Source organism: Aquarana catesbeiana, linkage group LG02 (assembly GCF_042186555.1).
Source record: "Aquarana catesbeiana isolate 2022-GZ linkage group LG02, ASM4218655v1, whole genome shotgun sequence".
Classification (NCBI taxonomy): Eukaryota; Metazoa; Chordata; class Amphibia; order Anura; family Ranidae; genus Aquarana; species Aquarana catesbeiana.
Window position 1 is genome coordinate 697,092,186 of NC_133325.1, and position 27,294 is coordinate 697,119,479.

Below are 27,294 nucleotides of genomic sequence, written 5' to 3' on the forward strand. Positions count from 1 at the left end.
GTCTTAAAGGGAGTGCTCCTAATCTCAGCTTGTTACCTGTATAAAAGACATCTGTCCACAGAAACAATCAGATTCCAATCTCCCCACCATGGCCAAGACCAAAGAGCTGTCCAAGGATGTCAGGGACAAGATTGTAGACTACATAAAGCTGGAATGGGCTACAAGACTATCGACAAGCAGCTTGGTGAGAAGGTGACAACAGTTGGTGAGATTGTTCGCAAATGGAAGAAACACAAAATTAACTGTCAATCTCCCTCGGTCTGGGGCTCCATGCAAGATCTCACCTCGTGGAGTTTTCAATGATCATGAGAAAGGTGAGGAATCAGCCCAGAACTACTTGGGAGAATCTTGTAAATGATCTCAAGGCAGCTGGGACCTTAGTTACCAAGAAAACAATTGGTAACACACTACGCCATGAAGGACTGAAATCCTGCAGCGCCCGTAAGGTCCCCCTGCTCAAGAAAGCACATGTACAGGCCCGTCTGAAGTTTGCTAATGAACATCTTAATGATTCAGAGGAGAACTGGGTAAAAGTGTTGTGGCCAAAATCAAGCTCTTTGGCATCAACTCATCCCGCTGTGTTTGGAGGAGGAGGAATGCTGCCTATGACCCAAAGAACACCATCCCCACCGTCAAACATGGAGGTTGAAACATTATGCTTTGGGGGTATTTTTCTGCTAAGGGGACATGACAACTTCACCGCATCAAAGGGACGAAGGACGGGGCCATATACCATCTAATCTTGGGTGAGAACCTCCTTCCCTCAGCCAGGGCATTGAAAATGGGTCGTGGATGGGTATTCCAGAATGACAATGAAGCAAAACACACGACCAAGGCAACAAAGGAGTTGCTCAAGAAGCACATTAAGGTCCTGGAGTGGCTTAGCCAGTCTCCAGACCTTAATCCCATAAAAAATATGTCGAGGGAGCTGAAGGTTCGAGTTACCAAGCATCAACCTCGAAACCTTAAACACACACACACATCCCTGTTCTCTCATGGGAGAGGAGACCGATTGTGTGTTCATACTAAGTATGAACACTGATCGGTCCCCTCCCCTAGTCGGTCCCATCCCCCCACACTTAGAACACACCTAGGCAACCAAGTTAACGCCTTGATCGCCCCCTAGTATTATCCCCTTCCCTGCTAGTGACATTTAGTAATCAGTTGCTGTTTTTAGCTCTGATAGCTGTATAAATGTCAATGGTCCCAAAATAGTGTCAAGAGTCCGATCTGTCTGCCGCAATGTCGCAGTTCTGATAAAAATTGCAGATTGCCGCCATTACAAGTAAAAAAAAAAAAAAAAAAAAAAATATATATAAATGCCATAAATCTATCCCCTTTTTTGTAGACGCTATAACTTTTGCACAAACCAATCAATATACGCTTATTGCGACTTTTTTTTTTTTTTTTAACAAAAATATGTAAAAGAATATATATTGGCTTAAACTGATGAAGAATTTTTTTTTTTTTTAATTTATTTTTTGTACATTTATTATAGCAAAAAGTACAAAATATTGTGTTTTTTTTTTTTTTCAAAATTGTTGGTCTTTCTTTGTTAATAGCGCAAAAAATAAAAGACGCAGAAGTGGTCAAATACCACCAAAAAAAAGCTCTATATGTGGGAAAAAAGGACATAAATTTTGTTTGGGTACAACGTTGCACGACCACGCAATTGTCAGTTAAAGCGATGCATTGCCGTATCGTAAAAAAATGGCCTGGTCAGGAAGAAGGGAAATCCTTCCGGGGCTGAAGTGGTTAAAGACAAATTGAGTGTTCACTTTACAAGGGAATTTTCTCTTAGTTTAGTGATCTGAAACTCGTAACTTGATGTGACCAATCATGTGCAAGCAAAAAACATTTTTTCCATGCACCCAATTCATTGCAAGATGAATTTTCATAACATTCACTAACCTAAGGGAAAATGTTCTTGCAAAGTGAACAGTCTTTGCCTTTCGTCAATAAGCTCATATAGAAACAAATGATCCTGTGCTTGAAAAGTTGCTGTGGGGTTAATTGAAGAATGGAGGATTCATCACAATTCACACCACTGCATCGGCTGTGCTGCCACTCTCAACAGGTCAGGGAGAACCCAGGAGTAACTCTAAAAGAAAACAAGGACAGAGGGCACACCAGCCTTGCGCATTACCTTTGTAACACAGAAATGTAAAAAAATGTAATCATAAACGAGTAATAAAATCAAACAAATATGGCAGAGTTCATCAAGGGCCTTATCCAATAGGATCCGCTGGCCAGTAGACTTGAGTGGGATGAGAGCAGTCCAAAATGAGCTGACGCGTTTCGAGGGTGACCTCTCTTCCTCAGAGCTTAGTCTCCTGACCTCTATATCATTAAGCCACTCTGGGGAGATCTCAAACATGCAGTTCATGCAAGACAGCCCAAGAATTTACAGGAACTGGAGGCTTTTTGCCAAGAGGAATGGGCAGCTTTACCATCTGAGAAGATAAAGAGCCTCATCCACAAATACCACAAAAGACTTCAAGCTGTCATCGATAAAGGGGGCAATACACGGTATTAAGAACTGGGGTATGTAAACTTTTGATCAGGGTCATTTGGGTAGTTTCTGTTGCCATTCTGATTTAAAAAGAGTAAATACAGTTGATAATAAATGGCTTCAGCCAAACACTAACCATGAGTAAGAAAAATCAGTTTTTGTGTTATCATTCATATTCTCTGAAAAATGGCCAAGAAATCATAAATTATGCCAGGGTATGTAAACTTATGAGCACAACTGTATATATTTGGATATATTTGCCTTTTTTTAATATCTTTTATAATTACAAAGAATAAGCCGTGTCTTTCTCTTTACCATTATGACATGTTCATTATGGCCTTCCAGCTTTTTACTCACAAATTGAAAGAGCTGTAACTGTACATGGCAATTAACCTTTCAGTGCTGCTCTTACTTTTTCAGCATCTTTCAGCATCTAGTGCCGTCCTTTTCCTTTCAGCATCATTTACTCATTAATGGTGCCCTTTCCCCTTCAGCATCATTCACTCATTAATGGTGCCCTTTCCCCTTGTGCATCATTCACTCATCAGTGCTGCTTTTATGTCTTCAGCATCGTTCACACGTCTGTGCTGCTTCTACCTCTTCTTAGTCATTCACTCATCAGTGCTGCTTTCATGTCTTCGGCATCATTCACTTATCAGTGCTGCTTATACCACTTCAGCATCATTCACTCGTCCATGCTGCTTATATCCCTTCAGCATCATTCACTCATCAATGCTGCTTCTTCCCCTCCACAGTCTTTCACTCATCAGTGCAGCTTCTATCTCTTCTTCAGCATCATTCACTCATTGGTTCTGCCCTTTCCCCCACATCATCATCGTTCACTCATCAGTGCTGCTTCTACCTCCTTCAGTCATTCACTCATCAGTACTGCTCTTTCCTCTTAAGCTGGCTTTACATGGATCAAACTTCACCCAGATCAGCAGGGACTGGTTGATTTTCAATCCATGTTTGGCCACTGTGGTTGAACAGAAGACCGTCTACCGATCAAATTCTGTTCAACCGTCCTTTTGGTACTTTCTCACTTGGTGAATGCTGCAGGCTATAGACTGCAGAACTCTCTCTATTCTGTGTATTCTGATGGTGGAGAAGTCTCCCAGCTGTTACAATACAGTGACACAGCTGAGAGGACTCTCCACATTGAGTGTGGGCAGTGCCATGATGAGGTCATCTAGAGCCCAGGGCGAACATACCAAACTGCCCCCCCTCCCAAGATGCATGAGAATTATGTGTCAGCAAAAATCCTCTACCTCTCAAATTTCACATCCTCTTGCCCAACTCCAAATCCCTCCTCCCAGCACAAATCTCCCCAATCACCCCTACTAGCACAAATCCCCCCCCCCCCCACGAGAAAAATTCCTTTCCTAGAACAAATCTCTTCTCTCTTCTACCATATCACCTCTCCTAGCACAAATCCCCCCCCCCCCCCATTCCCAACATAAGTCCCCCTAAACCACAACTCCTAGCACCCCCCATCAAATGTCCCCTCCTAGAACAAATCTTACCTCCCGCTGCCTCCCAAATTCAAATTCTCCCTCCCAACACAAGTTTCTCTCCCCCCCCCCCCACCTCACATGATACTACAGTGCCAGGGGCAGCTTCCCCTCCTGCCCACCCCTGACCTGAGTGTAGGGATGGGGGAATTCAGTCACTTCTTTTTGTTTAACACACTGGTTGAACGAAAAACAGACCCATTTATGGCCAGCTTTAAGCATCATTCACTCATGATTGGTCCACCATATTGCACCAGTTTGTAATATTGTAAAATACATATATATTGGCTGTATAATATCCTGAGTTCTGAACATAGCACCTATTGCCTCTATGGACTGGGGCATCAGGGACTGATATGCTGCAACCTAGTGCAATTATGCTTTAGTCATACATGTACATTTAATTCAAACTCACTTAGAAGACCGCTTAAAAGCTCAGTGTCGCTTATTTTTACATCGGCATTCATATTTTTTGCAATTGACTGCCCTGTTTGTCTAATATTTGAAGCTGCCAGTAGTATCCTCTTCATATGGGAGGCTCTGGAACTGAGTTTGTGGAAACATCAGTGTATTCTCTGAACATTGCATCAGAGCTGGGAGTTGTATAGCGCAGAATGAATCGCTTGACAACAGTCTGATGTCTCACCAGGGGCCATTGAAAAGCCTGCTGCTTGGGATTTTGGAAAATAGACTGTTACTTGAAGATGCTCAATGAAAAAAGGCTTCGCCCAAAGACATTTATTTCAGCCTTGGAATTATATTAACCAGATATGTAAGCTGAAAACTAAACAGGGCTGAAAAGTTTTGTTCACATGCCTTGTTCTTTGGCTTAATGCTATGTCCATCCAGAAGACTTCAGCTATGGTTGGACATTGATGGGCACAAGCACATTCTGACGACTTATACCTCTCAAATGCTGCAGAAAAGATAGCACCGGCATGACACAAATATTTCAAGGGTGTCACATTCATATTATTGGATTTTGTATTTGTTTTTCATGATAGAAAATGCAGCTTGGGAAGTGAGACTTTGTGGGAAATCTCACCACTAGAGTCCATAAGAGGCATGTGTATTATTAAAGGGTAACTCCACTTTCTTGGGGGAAAAAAAATAGCAAATAAAGAAAAAATAATATAGCACATATAATTGCGATGCTAACCACATTGTAACTGAATGTTATTAAAAATTACCTTTCCTTTTCAATCTGAGAATGCATTGCAATATGGCTACATGGAGTTGTTCTGTACACAGACGGTGTACTGGCCACTCCCCAGAATCATCATTTCCTGCTTGTGTGATTGGCTCACCAATTTTACCAGAATTGTGCACAGATACAAGTCAGATTTCAGGCATCCCCTGCAACAAAAATGTCATTTTTGGAGAGATACTTTCAATAGGAACCTGTCTAAAGGGATGCAGGCCCAGCAGATTTCCTCATTAGTGCCCTGCAGCTCCACACCGGACAGTTAATTATGAAACGACTTCCATTAGACCCACTCAGTACAGAGGCACAGACAAACGCACATTGATTTCTTCAGAATAACAAAAGGTAGGAATCTGCAACAAAGTTTGTTATAACCCTTGCAATGTACATAGATCACCCAGAGGGGAATGTTTTTTTTTCTCAACAAAAGTGGAGTTACACTTTAAGCTCATCACTAACATTTTAGGCAGAAGGTAGGAACTTTGGTGACAATACTTTCATTATAATGTACCTGGGTAACCATCCTACAGTACTGATTCCTAGCCTCTTGGCTTACAGAATACATTCTCTGCCCTTGACTTAAAGGGTCGCTGTTGTTGTAAAGGCAGGCACCATTCGTTTCCTGCACTTTATACCCAATGGTAATACTCTGGTTTTTCTTCAGATAAATACATTTTTCACCTTTTATACCCAATGGTGCCCTTATTTAGTGACAATGTTACTTTCATAACAGTAGTTTGAGTTTTAATACACCACTGACTATAATGGTATGCAAACTGAAATTTAAAATTCCTTGCAGAGAAAAATTGGTCCTTACTGTTTCCAGCAGTCATTGAGGAATAGCTATTGATTGCTCTGCCTTCACTTTACATGAGCCTTCTGCTTTTACTACTCATTAATTATACAAATGAGTACTGATCTCCTCTGGAAAATTCAGGTATTCCCTGGGCTGAAAAAAAGGAGGATGTTATAAATTGCTTAGGTTACAAAATTCTTGTGGGTGTGTATATGTAGCCAAGCTTATGAGTTATTTCATAATTATAAAGGTGTCTTTACTTGCAGTGTTTTTCCTTCCTATAAATGATTTAGATTTATAGACCCCGCTCCTTAGCACGACCCCTTCCCTGCTTAGTTATCCTAGCTCTCTTCTCTTCTGGTAGTGTCTAATTACCCTCTGTGCTGGCCCAGCTCCGTTGCCCCTCCCTTCAGCTATAGTTGCCAGCAAACAGTGCTGGGGCTGCTGACATCACATCCAACATGGTAGCACCCAGCAGCAGTGTCAGGGCTTTTGGATGTCTACATAAGTGGGTAGATTTAATAAAACTGGTGCACTCAGGATCTGGTGTAGTGCTGCATGGTAGCCAATCGGCTTCTAACCTCAGCGTGTTCAGTTAAGCTTTGGCAATAAAACCTGGAAGCTGATTGGTTTCTGTGAAGCGCTGCATCAGATTTTGCTCTCTCCAGGTTTAGTAAGTAAACCCCATTGTGTCTGGGCTGGTTAGGCAAAAACTGAGAGATTGATTGGGCAGTGTTTATAAACTACGAAGCTGACCATACACTGTACAGTCTGGTTGTACAACATCCTTTAGCTCTACCATCAATTATGTAATGTAAGGGCCTGTACGATTGGATAGAAATTGGATTATATAGGTTCATCTTCATAGTACATAGTTGAGATTGTACAGCTGAATTCCAGGAAAATGTAAAAGTCCTCTCTTAGACTTAAGCCTGGGTTCACACTGCTGCGATGTGGTGCGGATTTCGATGCAGGTTTTTGTCCAGGGTGAGGTGCGAATTTACGTTGCGATTTGCGGTGTGGAGGTAAGAACAAGTTTGCATTGCAGCACAGAAGTTTGCATCGCACCCGCACCAAAGAGGCACAGAAGTCCCCCCCCCCCGCATCAAATTCGCAACGCTGATATGTGAACCAAACACAAAGATATCCATTTTATTCAAGTGACGTGGCAAATCTTGGGCTCCCTAACCGCATCTAAATCCCTCAAGATTTGCAGCGTTGTGAACCTAGGCTGAGGATGCCGAGGGACAGCGCACTGACTAAGCATAGGGGAGCCCAACAGGTAACTGCGTCTGCACCGATTGGTTTCTATGCAGTAGTGAGCCTGGTTTTGCGCTCTCCAGCTTTGATAAATAAACCCAGAGGGAGACTTTTACAGGTAAATACAATGCTTTAAATATCTTGAGCCTGGGTTCACACTGATGCGAATTTACAGCGGGTTTGATCTGTTTAGGAACACACAGATTCACAGGTTATGTAAAAAGCATAGTATTCCATGGCTTTGGTTCACATCTATGCATTGCGAATTTGGTGTGAGAAAAAAAAAAGGGTCCTGTGCGTGTTGACTGCGGGTGCAATGCGAATTCCTATGGTGCAGTGCGAATTTTATCTTCATAGGCTTCAATTGAACCTGCAGTAAACTCGCAGCGCACAGTTCACATTTCTGCGAATTGTTCACTGCCTGCCTTCTGAAATTCGCGGTAAATTCGCACCTGTCCACCTCAAAACGCAAGGCAAATTCGCACCTCACACAGGACAAAAAAATTGATCAAATTCGCAGTACATCGCATTGCAGTAGTGTGAACCTAGGCTAAATGTGCAAATAATCTGATGAAGATTTTTGTTTAGGACCCATTTACACGCATGCACATGTTAGCACACAATACACAACACATTGCAGTGCACAATTCATTGTGTATGGCACCCCAACGCATTGTACAGTAGAACCCAGCACACAGTGTACATACTGTGTGCTATGGTGTGATGAATTTAAAGTAGAACTATAGGGAAAATATTATTTTTAATTGTGGCTAGAGCAAGGGAGGATTATAACTCCCTGTCAGATTTTTTTTTTTTTTTTCCCCATTTGTGTCCGATTGGGGAGATTTTCCTTCACTTCCTGTCCCATAGTCCAACAGGAAGTAGGAGGAAGTCCCTGTAAATTAAGGGAATTCATTGGGGACCCCCAGGTCACCAGTACTAGTGTCCCCATTGGAAGATTTCCCCTCTCTTACTTTTCTGGGGACAGCCCAAAATTTGGGATTTTCTTTTACTTTCAATGATAATAGTAAACAGGACAATTAGAGAGGGTGAATCTCCTAGATGGGGACACAGACCGCAATAAAACCTGGCCGGTGGTTCTAATCCCTCTTCGCACTGTTCAAAACTAAAATAAAAGTTTTGGCTTTAGTTATATTTAAAAAAAAAAAAAAGTTAATGTAAATTTTATAGGACCATTTTGGTGTGTTGGCAGCCCATTCATATAGAATGGGCTGTCGTAACATAGCGCATGTATATTAACACACCTCAATAAAATGTTTAGATGTGAATGGCGCCAGGGTCTCTTTAAAGCAGGGGTAGGTAACCTCGGCCCTCTAGCTGTTTTGAAACTACAAGTCCCATGAGACATTGCAAGACCCTGACAATCACAGGCATGACTCCTAGAGTCAGAGGCATGATGGGATTTGTAGTTTCACCACAGCTGGAGGGCCGAGCTTTAAAGTAAAGCTTGTAGATTTCTTTTCTCTAAACAGTGTGGGTGGATGAATCTCCCCAACAGCTGTCAGAATACCTGAACAGTGCCTGCATCTGATTTGGATGCAGTCACTGTTTGGCCAGTAATTTTTCACCCAGCTCTTTTAACAAAAATTGATTGAACAATTAACAGATGGGCGGTGCCAACAGGGGCACTTACAGCTCAAATCTTGAGCCTTGTATGGCAGCCAGGAAAAAGAAATAAAAAATAGATTCTGAATTGTTACCACCCTGGGGGCAGCTACTTCTGACTCTACTCTGCACCCCCCATCAGAATTCTTTGTATCAGGCATTTCCAGGTGTGTGGAATGCTTGGTCCTATCACACATGTGTGTTCCAATATAAATTACATCGAGAGTAGTACTTTCCATTGAAGTTTGCTAAAAATCCTTGCGCTGTATACAACTGTCCAGGGGAGAGTTTTTTTTTTTTCTTGTCATCAAAACTGACGCTACACTTTTAAGTGGAGCAATTGAAAACTCATTTGATTGTTAGGTGCAAGCTAGTACTTTTCCATTCAAACACTTGATTTTGTAGCATCAATAGTAGGGCTGATTTATAAAAAAGTGATGAAAACCCTATGTGTTGCACTTACCAACTAGTCCAGTTTTTTCAGGAAAGCACTGAACCAGGCCCCTAGTTGGTTGCTCTGGTAATAGCACTAATTTTCCTTTACTTTGGTTCTTATAAAACAGTCCTTTGTAATGCAGTCCATGAATTCACAAAGAGCTAATAATATCTTCGGGGACATGAAAGCCTCACGTACTGTTCAGAGTACCTTGCCAGGCTGACTGCACCGCAGTATACTGCCATGGCTTGTACTATTGTGTGAGAATGAAAAACTGTCTGCGCTGTGTATAGCAACCAGTCAGATGTGCGCATGCATTTTTCTTACTGTATTGATAGAATAAAAACCAAAAAAAGGGGTGAGAAATTGAATGGATGTTTTGCTATCGAATAACAAAATCTGCCCGTGCTGTCTATTGCAAGAAAGAAGTTGCAAAACCGGCTCATATTTTCAGTTTTTCATATAAATATAGGCTTATTCACTAAGGAAAACTACCATAACCTAAGGCTTCATTCACATGGGCATATGCGTATTTTCTGCATGGAATGCTGGTTGTTACTGGCAGAGCTAGCAGGAGATCCTGCATAAAATGAGCGCCTAGAGTTTGGATGCAGACAATTCTTCTAATGGCTTATGCGTGTAGATGTGCAAAATCTGCAGAGCTGTGCAGCCTGGGACACCGCCGTGTCCTACTTTTTTGTGCGTGGCTAAATGCAGTGCACATTTTTGCAAGTAGATGCAACTGTGTGTGTGTGGGCTCATTGATTACTATAGTGCTGCATTTAGATGCGTACAAAACTATACTGTGTACCCATCTTAACGCAGCGTTTTATGTCTCCACCCTGTATAAGGCAATCGGCTGACTTCAATAAAAGGAAAAAACAAATCTGTTTAGTGTCTCTTCAGTGGCGGCTTGTGGTTTCTTCTTTTGGGGGGGCGGCAAACAAACACCCCCCCCCCATGGCGCGGCGGCAGTGAAACAGAACACCCCCCCCCCCGTGTGGCGGGGCTGTGGTGTCCTCTCCCCTTGGAGTGCGGGCAGCCGAGACTCCGGTTTCCGCTACTCCAGCTTCCCCCGCCGCCGTGTGTCTCCTCTTCTGCCAAAGCGCTAGGCATCCAAAAGGCTTGCTTGGTGCTTTGGCCAATCAGGAAACGGCTCTCACAGACCTGCCTCGTGATTAGTGGGGAGGAACTTTAGTGTGATAATAGCGAAAATTCGTTCGGTTAGCATCACAACAGAGTGGAATCGGAATGCAGTGCTCTGCGCTCCGAGATGACCCTTTTTTGAAGCCTATTAGAGCCTCTGGCTCCAGTCAGGTGCTTCAAAAAAGCACCGTGCAGCATTGGAATCCATGGCCCGGTGCCATTGATATGTAGATCAGGGGGTCGGACGCCTGGATAGGGGAGGCAGCGCCGTGTGCCCTCTATGGACGGGCCGCCACTGCGTCTTGGTATCTTTCACTCCGGCTGTTCTCAATATCTCTTTGGTGTGCATTCTTGTCTATATTCCCATCTGACACATTCCTTGATTACAGGCTCATCTGTGGCCAGTGCTGTAAGGATTATATGCTGGACACTGAATATATCACAGATCAATACACATTTGTCAGCACACCATGGATGTTCAATTGCAGCTCAAAACTTTTATTGCAGAGAGATCACATCACAAAAGAATAAGTGTAACGTTTCGAAGCTGCGCAAAACCCCTTCATCAGGCAACATTTCAGAGCCACATGTGACATGCCCGACGAAGGGGTCCTGCGTGGCTTTGAAACATTGCACTTCTTCTTTTTTGATGTAATCTCTCTGCAATAAAAGTTTTGGAGTGCAATTGAAGAGCCATGGTGTGCTGGGGAATACGTGTATTGATCTTTGGTGGGCATATGTTCTGTTTATGATATTATACTTTGGCTGTACCGTCCTAAGTGTTTAGGGATGTGGGATGCTTTTCAAACCCATAAAGACCACATGCTATGCCAGGGTTTCTTCAAGAGATCTTGTCCAAGATCTTTTAGTTTAACAAAAATATTTCCATAAGGTTGTGCAAATGTAACATATTTGATGCATGGTATTTAGCTGGAGTAGCCTCCCTTGTGTAGACATCTAAAATCTCTGGTACTGCTGGATGCCACAATCTTGGATGTGATGCCCACAGCACCAGTAGACTCTGAACTGTCACTCAAGTGACACTGTATAGTATTTCCCTTCACTGCTTCCCTAGCAGCTAAATAAAAGTTTATGCAGGAAGGTGAGTTTAGGGGAGGGGCAGAGGAGTTGGGCCAGCACAGAGAGTAATTAGACACTCCTGAAAGAACAGAGGGCTAAAATGCACAAGTAGGGCTTTAGTAGGGCGTTTACTAGTCATATTTTCTAGAAAGTTGAATGGCACATGAAAAAAATGTAATTTCTGTAACACTCCATTTAAGCTTTTAATTACTTTTACATTTTCTGTGCATTTACATACAATTTTTGAATTAGTGACAGGGTCTCTTTAACCACTTCAGCCCCAGAAGATTTTACCCCCTTTCTGACCAGAGCACTTTTTTACAGTTTGGCACTGCGTAGTTTTAACTGACAATTGCGCTGTCATGCAATGCTGTATCCAAAGAAAATTTGCATCCTTTTTTCCCCACAAATAGAGCTTTCTTTTGGTGGTAGTTGATTACTTCTGCGGTTTTTTTTTTTTTTGCGCTATAAACAAAAAAAGACAGTTTTGAAAAAAAACAGTATTTTTTACTTTTTGCTATAATAAATATCCCCAAAAATGTTTTTAGAAAACACATTTCTTTATCAGTTTAGGCCAATATATATTATTCTACATATTTTTGGTAAAAAAATTGCAATAAGCGTATATTGATTGGTTTGCACAAAAGTTATAGCGTTTACAAACTATGGGAAAGATTTATGGCTTTTTTTTGGCATCTTTATTATTACTATTATTTTTTTACTAGTAATGGTGGTGATCTGCAATTTCTAGCGGTACTGCAACATTGCGGCGGACACTTTGACTCATTTTTGGGACTGTTGATATTTATACAGCGATCAGAGCTATAAAAATGCACTGATTACTGTGTAAATGTCACTGGTAGGGAGGGGGTTAACGCTAGGGGGCGATCAAGGGGTTAAATGTGTGTTCCCTGGATGTGTTCTAACTGTATGAGGATAGGACTGACGGGGGGGGAAACATATTGTTGTTCCTACTTAGTAGGAACAAATGATATGTCTCCTCTCCCCTCACAGAACAGGGATTTGTGTGTTTACACACACAAATTCCTGTGCTGGCTCTCGTGCCCGCGATCGCGTGTGGCCGGCGGCAAACGTGCCCGCCGGCCACGCACATCAGGTCTCCAGCGGCTCTTAAAGGGAACAACATGCCCATACGTTGTTTTGCCCAGCCGTGCCATTCTGCCGACATATATCAGCGTGAGCCAGTCGGCAAGCGGTTAAGTTTATTATGTACCCCTTTATAACAACAAAAATTTCATACTGGGTTATCTAAAGTGCTCTGTTTAATGTAACCACATTTGAATGCACTTTTATGTTCCTGAGGTGAAATTGCCAATGTAGACATCTTGGCCCGTAATGTCTAAATGTCTCAGCGCTTTCCAACCTCTAAGTGCATGAGCATCATGGGAAATGTAGTTCCAAAACATCTGGGGTGCCAAGGTTTTCCATCACTGCCCTAGGCTGTGGTGATGTCACTGAGCCAGACCCGATGAGAATGTGCATCTTTAACAGCTTTAATACAGAGCACTTTTACCCACTTCCTGCCCAGGCCAATTTTCAGCTTTCAGCGCTGTCCCACCTTGAATGACAATTGCGTGGTCATGCAACGATGTACCCAATTTAAATTGGTATCTTTTTATTTTTTTTTTTTTTAGACAAAGCTTTCTTTTGGTGGTATTTAATCACCACTGGGTTTTTAAAGAAAAAAAAAATGAAAGACCAAATGTTTTGAAAAGAAAAAGTTTTTCTTAGTTTCTGTTAGAAGATTTTGTAAATAAGTAGTTTTTCTCCTTCACTGACTGGCGGCACTGACTGGCATCACTGAATGGCACTGACTGGCATCACTGATGGGCACTGTTGAGGCTGCACAGGTCTCCCCTGTGGGGAAATGTCGCTGACTGGCTCTCCTCTCCTCATATTCTGTTGGTGTGAAGAGAGTAAAGCCGATAACCAGCATTTCCTTGTTTACATGTGATCAGCTGTGATTGAACACAGTTGATCACATGGATAAAGAGCCGCATCATCGGCTCTTTACCGAGTTCAGGGATACGCCATATCCCAGGGACACAGCGCGCTGCCAAGCGCAGCAAGAGTGGGACGACGTCATATGATTTCGTTCCAGAACAAGAGAGCCACCTTGCGCCCATCAATTGTCTATAAGGCCGGTAATAGGTGGTTAAAGTGAAAGTAAAGCCTCCGATCAATTTCAGCCAAGGAAGCTGCCACCTTGGCCTCTATTTATTTAATCTTCAACTGCCATGGTGCTGTACATGTGATCAGTTATGACACCAGCCATTGGATGGTTTGACAGTTTGGTTGAGAGCACAATGTGGCAGTTACATTCCCGGCATGTGCTGGGAATATAACTGTTTTTTTTAAACTCTTAAATTGATGGGTTTACTTCCGCTTTAACTAGTCAGTCAATACCCCTGATTATACACGCAGCATGCTGGGAACTGCTCCGTATTACATTACAAGGTTGTGTTATTTTGTGTACTGTCTAGGACTTTTATGTACATGATGCTAATCTCTGGCACAAGTAGTCTAGAAACCCCATACCTGCACTTGTTTCTTCTTGTAATCCTTTTTGTTTTCCCATCCATTTTCCTACTCTTTAGAAAACCCACTCCCCTCAACAGGACCCGATTAAGACTAAAAGTGTCTGCACATTTGCTCTGCACATTTGCTAAAAATCTTGCATTGAAGGTTGCCATGGTGACCACATTTTCAGGGGCTTAAGGCCTATGATTTAGAGTTAAGTCATAAACATATAGATATAAGATGTTTTTCTTGAGAAAATTAAAAAAAAAAAGGAAAGAAAATTGAAAAGCAAAAAAAAAAAAAGAAAAGAAAAAAATGTGCTTCTACAGGTGTTGTTTTTTTTTTTTTTTTTTACATTTGCCGTTTTAAAATGATATTTGTACAATAATTTGAGCATTTAAATGGAAACAGTGAGCCCCACACCCCCCTTCAGTCTCTCTGACTCAGAGAAGGAGGCAACGAGCAGGGCCCGGAATAGCTCTGATGCTGTCATCTGTGGACAGCCACAGATTTTCCAGTTTTCGCAAGCTCGCAGGCTTTCCCTAATCCTTTAGTCGTAGTGTGTTTCAGAGGTGGCCAATTGACCTCTGTAATCTTTATTTAACTGCAGGACTGGCTCTCCTGGCTTCTTCAACAGCTTCTAAGGCTTGCCGTCTTCCCTATGTGTTCTACCTCCCTCAGTTTTTCCTTTCTTCTTCATAGAATTCCATTCTTTTGATTTTATTTGCCTCGTCTTCTTTTTTTTTTTTCAGAACATTCCTCTTTCTCTTGGGTTGTTATTTGCACTCTGATTTCTGTTCCTGTTCTTCTGGTTTGTTTTAGCTTTACTTGTTATTACTTCATTACTTTTTACTAGCCTTAAGTGGTGTATTTTCCTTTTTAGTTATTGTGTTATCGTGTGTTCCTTTGCTTTCTGTGCACATTCTCCTGACCTTTTTGGACGCTCAAATCTCGTACCTCCTTCTCCGACCACTTTCCCTGTGAAGAAGCTCAGATGCCAGTATGACCCCTAGGCACAGGCCGTATGCTTCCTCTTTGGCTGCCCTTATTGAAGGCACTCAACGGCCTTTTTTGTTCCTTGTAACAGATTTCAACTACGGCACTGACCATTACGATGCTGAGGGAAATGAGGAGCAAAAGAGCTCCCGCGAGGGCTCGGAGACCATGCCCTACATCGATGAATCTCCCACCATGTCTCCACAGCTCAGTGCCAGGAGTCAAGACAGTGTCGATGGGGTCTCACCCACTCCAACTGAGGGATTACTTCCAGAGGTAAGAAGTGTTCCAATTGTTTATTGCATTCTCCATTAACCATGTTGTCTTGCATTTATGCTGTTCTTATACCAAAAGCTGTTTTGTACCAATAGTGTCATATTTCTTTAACATTGAGGCTTGAAAGCTTTAACTGTGCAGACTTTTTGGTTTGTTTACATTACCGATAGGTGGTGTGGAACCTTATAACTACTACCCTATACTGCAGTTGATTGCATTATCCCACACAAATGTTATTTGATGTTTTATACTGTAGGATTTCAGTTCTGTCGCTGCTGAGACTGGTTAAATCAGTGAGGTATGTAAGATGGTAAGCTAGCAGTAAATGTGTAGTTTCAGACATAGTGTACAGCATGAGGTTTATTTAACCCTTGACCATCAAAGAAAGTGTTTTGCAAAGCAACATTTTTGCTCATTAGTAGCTTTTTCAAGTTGTCTCCAGCAGTCCATGACTGTAAACTTAGGAGAAAAATCACCCTCCTGGATAGAATGTGTTAAATACCTGACCGAACGTTTCATACTCAGTTTTTCCATCCCTTTAGGAATGTGATGGGGGAATGGAATGATAGGGGGTTTTGGGTATTTTGAGGCCCCATTCACTTTAGAGACCAGAAGCAAGAATGGCTGATGTTGGTCTTCTGGCTTCAACATGAGGTGCAAGCATTCTGAGGCCTGTTGGGGCAGGGGCATATATTAGTGCAGTTCATTCTTGTGTCTGTTCTCCCTGCTATGTAGCTGTGTTCTGGGTGTCTTTTATTAATGTCTCTAAAACCCCCTCATGAGAGAGATGATTGATATGGCTTTGATCTTGAGTTGGCAAGTGGGCAAAACTTTTTTTTCTTTTAGTTTAATGTGCTTTTAAGTTTACATGGCCCACTGATTTTTGCTAGGAGACAGTATAGTCTTTATCTCTACACTTAGTAAATTCAGTTTTTTTTTTTAATCTCTTAACCTTCTTTTTTGAAGCAATAGATAGACTGGCAAGAGTTTGAATTTAGCCATAATAAATGATTTAACATAAACATTATGAAGTTTTGGTATGTTAAGTTATCAGATTTTCATCTCTCTTAAGAAACTTGTCTGTCTAATATGATCAGATATGATACCTGAATAAGAGCCTCCATTAATGATGCAGTGAAATGAAATTCACAACATTTTTAAGCCTGGGTGGCAGCTGAGACTTCTAAGCCTCCTGAAAAGTCCCAGAACTCTACAGTAGATCCTTCTGATTCAGAGGAGGGGGGTGTGCAGTGGGATGACGATGAATAACTTGATGAGGCTGAGAATAACTGACAGTCAGAAAATAATTTTTTTTTTTTTCTGGCTAATGAGCTGATAAAAATACTCAAGGCTATACAGGCAGCTATGAAAGTTGAAGTAAAGACAGTTACCCTATCTGATGAATACCGAACATATAAAGGCCTAGATAGTCAGTTATGTGCTTGAAAATATAAAGGGAGTTAATTATAGAAGTAATGAAAATTACCTTGTTTGTTGATGTCAAAAATCTTGTACGAGAAGCAGTTTCTTTGATTTCGAAGGTTCTATGTGTTGGCATAGAGCTTTCACATACTACAGCATCTCTAAAGAAATTGCTTGTACCTATTGAAGACTTGGGAGCACTTTAAACATCTTAAACATCTCATGGTCAAAAGAGCTTAAAGAAAAATTCCATCTTTACACCAAAAAGAATTAAAGATCAATTCTAAACCCTCACTCTGCTCCTCAGGTCTCTGCATTTATCTGCTGTGCCAATAATCTTCTGCTGCCCAGGTCTTCTGGTGTACGAATTGGTACACTTTTAAACTCTGTACCCAGACCCGATGGCCTTGTAAGAGCATGATCCTGGCAATAGCTAGCAGTCATTGATGCACTGACTGCACTGAGCATTGAGAGTCTCTGCTTGTTGCAGCAAAAAAGAAGCTCTCGTTGGTCAGAGTAGTCATGTGACCATGCTGACCAATGACTGGTAGCTTATTTTCTGCTATTAGGCTGCCAACACCATCCAAGGCTGTGTACAGTCTGAAAATTTTACAGATCGGTACACCACTAGACATAGGTGGCAGAAGATTATTAGCACAGTAGATAAGTGCTGCACTAACTGGAGGAGTGGAGAGGGTGTTGGGCATTCATCTTTAATGTAAAGCTGGAATTACCCTTTAAAGCAGATCTCCAGGCACACAATTACATTACCAGTAATAGCCTAAATGTTGCTGATGCTAAATTTTGAGATTATTATTTAAAAAATACAATTCTAAATTTGGAGTGCTGCTGATATTTCAACATAAACTGAGAAATAAAATAATGTGCTTGATATCACTATAAATAGTGATAATATTTGTACAGTCCACACTGATGCTATGTGCTCTTCTGGCCACACTCTATTGCTCAGTGTCAAACGTGCTTTGTGCTGTGTTGTGTTCAAACCCTTCACCGGGTGTGCTCTCACCTTTTGGGGAGGGGCTTGACGGCATGACGAAATCTGTACTGTGTGAAACACGAGAACTGGTGGCTATAATGTAACACAAAATTTCTTAACATTCTAGCTAGAGTTCCTAATATTCGTGTACCTCCGCTTATAACTCACATCTGGCTATCAGGGTTAGTGGACATCATTTCTGATGCCTCACCTAGAACCATGAACAATGTAACTAGAATAGTGTCCGTTTTCATCACCAGCAGACAAGCTATACAGGCTAAGTTTTATTTCTTCCTCTAAGAAGAGCGCTTTTATCCTAGTCAAAGCTACAGAGGAGGATTTCCATGCTAAGAAAATAATTTTGTAATGCCAAGTCCTCAGGTGGTATTAGATGCTTTGTTAATTGGGAAAAAAATCTATACTCATTATTGCACTTTGTAAAACAGTTTAATGGGTCTTATGATTCTGTTTTGTAGTTGCCTTTTTATTTTATTTTAGGAACCTATGGTCTCCTTGGGTTTCATTATAGACCCTCATAATGCCAAATCCCTATATCAAAGAGATTCAAATACTCTGTACCCATATTTGTATGTCTTCAGTTGGTAGAGACTATTGTACAGTGTGATAGGGAGTTTCTAGAACTAACGGGATACTCATAAATTTGACCTCTGATGCAAACCGTTAAAATATTGTCTAAAATGCTGTTTAGTAGGCTTATTTAGTCAAAGCATTCCTATTATTGCCTGCATATCAGAACCCCTTTAATAATGACTGCTGTGGCACTAACTTGGCAGGGAATAAACAAGAGGACTCTGCTACTACTTTAGCAACTGCAGTGATTATTTTCCTGGGCAGAAAGCAGTATTTTGTCCTCTAAAGTATATGTCAAGACAAAAGAAAAAAAAACAACCTATCCAGTAAATCTGTGCAATACATGCAAACTCCCTTGTGTTCTTTTTTCCTACCTGTGCCAGAAATGAACTTGGCTATTCATTTCCTATTGTCGACTGACAACACAACATTTTTGGAGACTGTGTGGTGTCAGCTCTGCATAGTTTTCTTATGCTAATTATGCTAATAGCCTTTGACATAATACAGGGATTATGCATAAGACATGGGATAGCTCTGAATTTCTGACAAGATAAACAATTTTATTTTTGCACTTAAATGCTTTCAATTGTATATTTAAAGGATAAAGTTCACCTTTTGAAGCATGTTACACCCATATTTGGGGTGTAATGTGTAACATGCTCCAGTTCTGCCCCATTGATCATTGCCATCATAGTTCATTGACACTTCCTCCAGCTTTGTAATGGTTTGCTTGTAAGGAGGTATTGACAGGCAATCTGAGACCCTGTCTGCAGGAGCCTTACCTTGCACCCATGATCTATTGATCGTGGGTGCAATTGCATGCAGGCTCATTATAGAAAAAAAAATGATAATAAATGCACATTTTTTTTCCTGCAAAAATACGTGCATTTATGATTTTTTTCATAAAGGTGATCTAGGCCTTTATCAAACCAAAATGAAGCAAAAGAAAGAAGTTCATTTTTAGGGTTTACGTACACTGCAATGCATCCAAAAACCAAAGAGAACATCAGAGTAGATTTATTTCACAGGATGGACAATAATCAGGAGAAAGAGTACCTAACTCAGAAATGCAAGGTTAATTATGGACAGGCACTCCCTGAAAACACAGTTTCTACTAATACTTGCACAACTTCAACAAGGGCCAGGATCTACCACAATACTGTCCTGACAAATGAATGGATTACATGCATCACCTGAGATCCTTCTCTCTTCCTCAAAGCAGACTGAAGGATTCTGACTTGATCTCAGGAAGATTATGCAATAGGTTGGAAAACTGCAGGATATATTATAGTGAATACCTTGGACTATCTAAGCCAGTTATGGCAAACGTTGGCACCCCAGATGATTTCTAACTACATTTCCCATGATGCTCATGTACTCTGTACATGAGCATCATGGGAAATGTAGTTCCAAAACATCTGGGGTGCCAAGGTTCACCATTACTGATCTAAGCTTGCATGAACAGCAAAAAAAAAAAAAAAACAGAGCAAGCACGGTGTTCAAAATTTGAAAGCATTGTTTGCTGTTTTTGCCCAGCCTAATTCTAAAGTTAAACGCTTAAAGTTTTCACTGAACCTCAAATTCCCTGAAAGGGATGGATTTCCCCAGACAGGAGTGGGGTCCATTCCCAACTATGCATTTCTACCTTTGAACACAATATGAAGTAAAAGGTTCTCCATGTAGTACTTCACTATCATATAGTATAGTGTCGATTTTATATGAAGACTCACTGGGTGAACAGTCCTTTAAGGATCATCTAGGAGGAACAATGCCATTATACTTTGTATTATATTGGACACTTTTCTTATCCTTTTGATTTTCACTCTTTTCACATTTTTTTTTTTTTATTATTCCTGGGTGTGTTACATGGACACTTAATTACCACTCAGCTCTTGGTATGTGGATTTTTTCAGTAGTTTTTGTGTATTACACATGTTTTTTCATAAGCCTAAGTATATTATTTAGAATTCTGTGATATGGTTTTAGAATGATGATAGCGCTGTAGTAAATGAGGGAAAATTTTACTTCATATTGTGTTTTATGGTGGGTTATTTAAGTATGACAGCTGTTTCACATCATCATCAACTTGGGTACATTCAGCTTGCTCATTGATGGTTCGAAGCTTGGCCGATCCCTGCTGAACTAGCTTAAACTTTGATGAGCAGGAATTGAACTATCCTGACACCGCTTCTGGAATTCTTGATGCCCAACACTTTTGAATTTCTGATTTCATCATCAGCACTTTTAATTGAAAATTGCTGGCAGAAAACCAGTGGAGCAAAGTAATTTTTTTAGAGTAGTATCCAACATTAGCCCCAAAATGCCTTCATGATTGCTACCTAGGTCACCTACACAATTCTCTAAGGGTTTGCTATACACCAACCCTTTTTTGTTAAAGCCTCTGTTGTTTTATGAAAACCAAAAACTGATGAGAGGGTTGAAGATGCCATCACATACTGCTTTGAATATTTTTACGGGCAAAGCTTTGACTCTACCAGGGTGAAGCTTGCTTTTGTACCTTCTACCTCCCCAACATTCCCATCACAGTATTATTATGATAGGCTGCCCAGCTAAATATTATAAACGAACACGGGCCAGAATGTAGCAGACAAGCTTCAGCACTATCAGGAATGACAGGTAAAGCAGGAAGCAGTAAAATCTGCTTCAGGATGCCTGCACTTTACCTCTCAGCAGTTTTTACACACACACACACACACACACACACACACACACACACACACACACCCTTGAAAAAGTCTTCATACCCCTTTCAATTTTCCACATTTTGTCATGTTACAACCAAAAGCGTAAATGTATTTTATTGGGATTTTATGTGGTAGACAATCACAAAGTGGCACATAATTGTGAAGTGGAAGGAAAATGATAAATGGTTTTCAAGATTTTTTACAAATATGTGAAAAGTGTGGCATGGATTTGTATTCAGCCCCCCTGAGTCAATACTTTGTAATACCACCTTTTGCTGCAATTACAGCTGCAAGTCTTTTTGGATATATCTCTACTACCTTAGCACATCTAGAGAGTAACATTTTTGCCCATTCTTTGAAAAATCGCTCAACCTCTGTCAGATTGGACGGAGAGCATTTGTGAACAGCAATTTTCAAGTCTTGCTACACATTCTCAATTTAATTTAGGTCTGGACTTGGCCATTCTAACAAATTACTATGTTTTGATCTAGACCATTCCATTGTAGCTCTGGCTGTATGTTTAGGGTCGTTGTCCTGCTGGAAGGTGAACCTCTGCCCCAGTCTCAAGTCTTTTGCAGACTCTTAACAGGTTTTCTTCTAAGATTGTCCTGTATTTGGCTCTATAAATCTTCCCATCAAATCTGACCAGCTTCCCTGTCTCTGCTGAAGAAAAGCATCCCACAACATGATGATGCCACCACCATGTTTCACGGTGGGAATGGTGTGTTCAGGATGATGTACAGTGTTAGTGTTCTGCTACACATAGCGTTTTAATTTTAGGCTAAAAAGTTCAACTTTGGTCTCATCTGACTAGAGCACCTTTTTCCACGTTTGCTGTGTCCCCCACATGGCTTCTCACAAACTGCAAACGGGACTTCCCATGGCTTTCTTTCAACAATGGCTTTCTTGCCACTCTTCCGTAAAGGCCAGATTTGTGGAGTGCACAATTAATAGTTGTCCTGTGGACAGATTCTCCCACCTGAGCTGTGGATCTCGGCAGCTCCTCCAGAGTTACCATGTGCCTCTTGGTTGCTAATCTGATTAATGCTCTCCTAGCCCCGCCTGTCCGTTTAGGTGGACGGCCATGTCTTGGTAGGTTTGCAGTTGTGCCATACTCTCCATTTTCGGATGATGGATTGAACAGTGCTCCCTGAGATATTCAAAGCTTGGGATATTTTTTATAACCTAACCCTGCTTTAAACTTCTCCACAACTTTATCCCTGACCTGTCTGGTGTGTCCCTTGGCCTTCATGATGTTATTTGTTCACTAATGCCCCGTACACACGATCCCAAAATCAGACAACAGATCATCTGACTTTTTTCGCTTACTTGTCACAAGTAGAAATTGAATAGGTTACTAAAGTCACGAAAATTCTCGTACAACAGAAAAAAAAATCGAAATTGATGTCATGTGTTGTAGTGTATTTGTATTGTATTTTGTACTGTACTGACTAAACAATTTTCGTGCTTGTCTGATCGAATAATATCGGATGAACTTTCGCGATCGGCTCTTGAAAGCTCTGTACTAACGATCCAATTATCGTACGATCGAGTCGAAAGCTGTATTTTTCGTCCAATTTTCTGCTCGTGTGTACGAGCCTTAAGGTTGTCTAACAAACCACCTGAGGGCTTCACAGAACAGCTGTATTTATACTCAAACTGAATTACACCCTGGTGGACTTTATTTACTAAATAGGTGACTTCTGAAGACAATTAGTTCCATTAGATTTTAGATTTGGTTTTAGAGTAAAGGGGGCTGAATACAAATGCACGCCACACTTTTCAGATATTTATGTGTAAAAAATTTTAAAAACCATTTACCATTTTCCTTCTACTTCACAATTATGTGCCACTTTGTGTTGGTCTACTGCATAAAATCCCTATAAATACATTTACGCTTTTGGTTGTAACATGACAAAATGTGGAAAATTTCAAAGGGTATGATGAATACTTTTTTCAAGGCACTGTGTGTGTGTGTGTGTGTGTATATAGATAGTGAGGGGAAGAAAGTAGTATTTGATCCACTGCTGATTTTGTACGTTTGCCCACTGACAAAGTAAATGATCAGTCTATAATTTTTTTTTAATTGACAATTTTTATTAAGGTTTAAAAGTTACAAAGCAAAAATACGAGGCTCAAAAAACACAAAAACAAGGGGGGATAGTGGGATAAGACAAACACAGAAGGGGTGAGGGGTGGGAAATAAGAAAGCATCAGCAGTCATCCGAAGGTTGCGTGAGTGCATACTGCAAATATCAGACATTAGGCTTAGTTGGTTGATCGACCAGGGTTGAGGCTCGGCTCTAAGAGAGCGTGTGCCCAACACAGTGGTAGTACCTATAGACCTGTATGCAGCTCCCAGACATCAATTAAACATACCCTGAGGAAGACATTGTTTCTGCAAATGCATAGATTGTTTTTCTTAAACAAAAGGGGAAGGGGGGTTAGTAAAAGAGGAAGAAAGAAAGGAGAAAAAGTATGTAGGAGAGTATTTTCAACCATCCAGGCTCATCCCTCGAGGATCTCATGCAGACGTGGGCCCAGGGGAGCAGAAAAGGGGGGGGAGGTGCCCCAGGCAGTCAGGGGATCAATCTATAATTTTAATGGTAGGTTTATTTTAACAGTGAGATACAGAAGAACAACAAAAATATCCAGGAAAACGCATTTCAAAAAAAGTTATAAATTGATTTGCATTTTGATGAGTGAAATAAGTATTTGATCCCCTATCAATCAGCAAGATTTCTGGCTCACTGGTGTCTTCTATACAGGTAACAAGCTGAGATTAGGAACACCACTCTCTTAAAAGGAGTGCTCCTAATCTTAGCTTGTTACTTGTATAGAAGACACCTGTCCACAGAAGCAATCATCAATCAGATTCCAATCTCTCCACCATGGCCAAGACCAAAGGATGTCAGGGACAAGATTGTAGACCTACACAAGGCTGGAATGGGCTGTGTGCAAACCGGGTTGCCAGTTACAAGAAACCGCTGACCTCTGTGATTGCCAACAAGGGTTTTGCCACCAAGTACTACATCATGTTTAGCGAAGGGGTAAAACTCTTATTTCACTCATTAAAATGCAAATCAATTTATAACTTTTTTGAAATGCGTTTTTCTGGATTTTTTTTGGTATTCTGTCTCTGCGTTGAAATAAAAATACCATTAACATTATAGACTTGTCATTTCTTTGTCAGTGGGCAAACGTACAAAATCAGCAGTGGATCAAATACTTTTTCCCCCTCACTATCTATCTATATACACACACCCACAGTGCCAATACTTTTTTTCCCTAAAGAAATAAAATATTATATATATAGATATCTATATCTATATCTATATAGATAGATATCTATAGATATAGATAGATATAGTTCCTAAGAATCCACAGGAAGAACATAAAAAAGGTGTTCAATCCTTCAATATCTCCAGTTCAAAAAAGTTGAGCACAGGGCACACATATACAGTGGGGAAAATAATTATTTGATCCCTTACAGATTTTGTAAGTTTGCCCACTTACATAGAAATGAATGGTCTATAATTCTTATCATGATGTTTTTTTAAATGATAGAGAATATCAACCACAAATCCAGAAAAAAACACAGAATACAAATGTTAGAAATTGACTTGCAGTTCACTGAGTAAAATAAGTATTTGATCCCCTATCAAACAACAATAATTCTGGCTCACACAAACTGGCTACAGTATGTACTCATGTGGTGCGCAGATTAGTCCTGCCAATTTAAGAAGGTGCTCCTAACGACAACTCGTTATGTTTATAAAAGACACCTGTCCACAGAATCTTTCTTCCATTGAAACCTTACCATAATGGGCAAGACCAAATAGCTGTCAAAGGATGTCAGGGACAAGATTGTAGATCTGCACAAGGCTGGAATGGGCTACAAGACCATCAGCAAGAATCTTGGTGAGGAGACAGCTGTTGGAGCGCTTTTTCGCAAATAGAGGAAATACAAAATAACTATCAATCACCCCCGGTTTGGCGCTCCATGCAAGATTTCGCCTCATGGGGTAAGGATCATAAAAAAGGGAGAAATCTGCCAAAACTACGAGAGGAGCCTGTGAATGATCTCAAGTCAGTTGGGTCCACAGTCACTAAACAAACTATTGGGTAACACAATACTCCATGGATTGAAATCCTGCAGAGCCCGCAAGGAACCCCCTCAAGAAGGCACATGTACAGGCCTGTCTGAAGTTTGCCATTTAACATCTCAATGATTCAGAGAAGGATTGGAAGTAAGTGCTGTGGTTGGATGAGACCAAAATTGAGCTCTTTGGCATTAACTCGGCTCACTGTGTTTGGAGGAAGAAAAATGCTGACTGTGACCCTAAGAATACCATCCCTAAAGTCAAGCACGGCGGTGGAAACATTATGCTTTGGGTCCCAGTTTCTCTGATAAAGGTACAGGCTGATTTGCGGCATTGAGTGACCAATGGACAGGCCATGTATCATAAGATCTTGGATGAGAACCTTCTTCCCTCATCCAGAACACTGAAGGTGGGTCTTCCAGCATGATAATGACCCATAACATACCACCAAGGCAACAAAGGAGTGGCTCAAGAAGAAGCACATTAAGGTCATGAAGTGGCCTAGCCAGTCTCCAGATCCTATAGAAAATTAATGGAGGGAGCTGAAACTTTGAGTTGCCAAGCGACAGCCAAAAAAACCTTACGGATTTAGAGAAGATCTGTAAAGAAAAGTGGACCAAAATCCCTCCTGAGATGGGTGCAAACCTGGTAACCACCTACAAGAAACGCCTTGCACCTGTGCTTGCCGACAAGGGTTTCTCCACCAAGTACCAAGTCATGTTTAGCTTGGGGATCAAGTACTTATTTTACTCACTGCAACTCAATTTATAACATTTGTATCGTGTTTCTTTCTGGATTTTTGGTTTATATTCTGTCTTTATCATTTAAAATACACCTATAATAAAAATGAAAGACCCTCCATGTCTTTGTAATTTGGCAAACTTACAAAATCTGCAAGGGATCAAATAATAATTTTCCCCACTGTATGTGTGTGTGTGTGTGTGTGTATATATATATATATATATATATATATATATATATATATATATATATATATATATATATATATATATATATATATATATATATATATATATATATATGAAAAAACGATGGGACATGATCTCCAATGCAATGATTTCCTGATTTCTCTTCAAAACATATACATTGTAACAATGCATGTAAATTACAACAATGCTTTCTCTTCAAAACATGTAAATTGCTACAATTCTACTGTACAGTTATGAGTATACCATGCTCTTCATCAGGCGTTGTGAAGCAATCTACAAAAGATATCATACCTTTATACCAACACCGCAGGTTGTAACCTCACAGGTGTGTCCCATAGCTCCTTTTCCAATCTAAATTAATCCTCAGCCCGTAGAGAAAAAAACATTTTACCATAATATGATGAATTTTGTTATAGTGTGAATATGTAATTTTCTTCTATGATAAGTGGTGAAGGAGTAGATGAATAGTAGAAGTGTTTTATGTCCAATGTTTGCATTAGTTTGTATAGATTGAAGTATATTTAGCACGTTGAGGGTTCATTTAGATTGGAAATGAGGATATGGGACACACCTGTGTGGTTACACCCTGCGGTGTTGGTATAAAGGTATGATATCTTTTGTAGATTGTTGCACAAAGCCTGATGAAGAGCATGGTATGCTCGTAACTGTACAGTAGCATTGTTGCAATTTACATTCATTGTTACAGTTTACATGTTTTGAAGAGAAATCAGTAAATCATTGCTTTGGAGACCGTGTCCTGTCGTTTTTTCTACTGAATATTGGTGCATCATTGGGAGCCCAGCTTGACACTGCTCTAAGAAAACTCGGAAAAAGAGGAAGTAACTCACCCTATTTTTTGTATATGTGTGTCTATATATATAGATATATATATATATCTATATATTTGAGCGCAACAGAACTATTCTTAGAACAAATATATATAATTGAGCTCAACAGAACTATTCTTAGATGAAGTAAATTATTGTCTAAATTATTCACCAAATAGGCCAACTCCTCAGTTTTAGATCTTGTTCTACTTTTGTGCATTGTACTGTCTTTACATACAGTATTTGTCTTACTGACAAGACCTGTAGAGCAACTAAATTGTCAAGTTATGTGCACCTTTATGAAACCATACAAGC

The 27,294-nt window shown here is 40.5% G+C and overlaps 1 protein-coding gene across 3 annotated transcripts in view; it reads left to right on the plus strand.

Moving 5' to 3' along the window:
- The window catches only part of ABR (ABR activator of RhoGEF and GTPase), a 637,383-nt gene that overhangs the window by 204,226 nt on the left and 405,863 nt on the right, over positions 1 to 27,294 (plus strand). For all 3 annotated transcript variants that reach the window (XM_073616867.1, XM_073616868.1, XM_073616869.1), the window contains one exon: positions 15,200 to 15,384. In XM_073616867.1, coding sequence (XP_073472968.1) covers positions 15,200 to 15,384 — 185 coding nt within the window. The remainder of the gene's footprint in view (positions 1 to 15,199; positions 15,385 to 27,294) is intronic.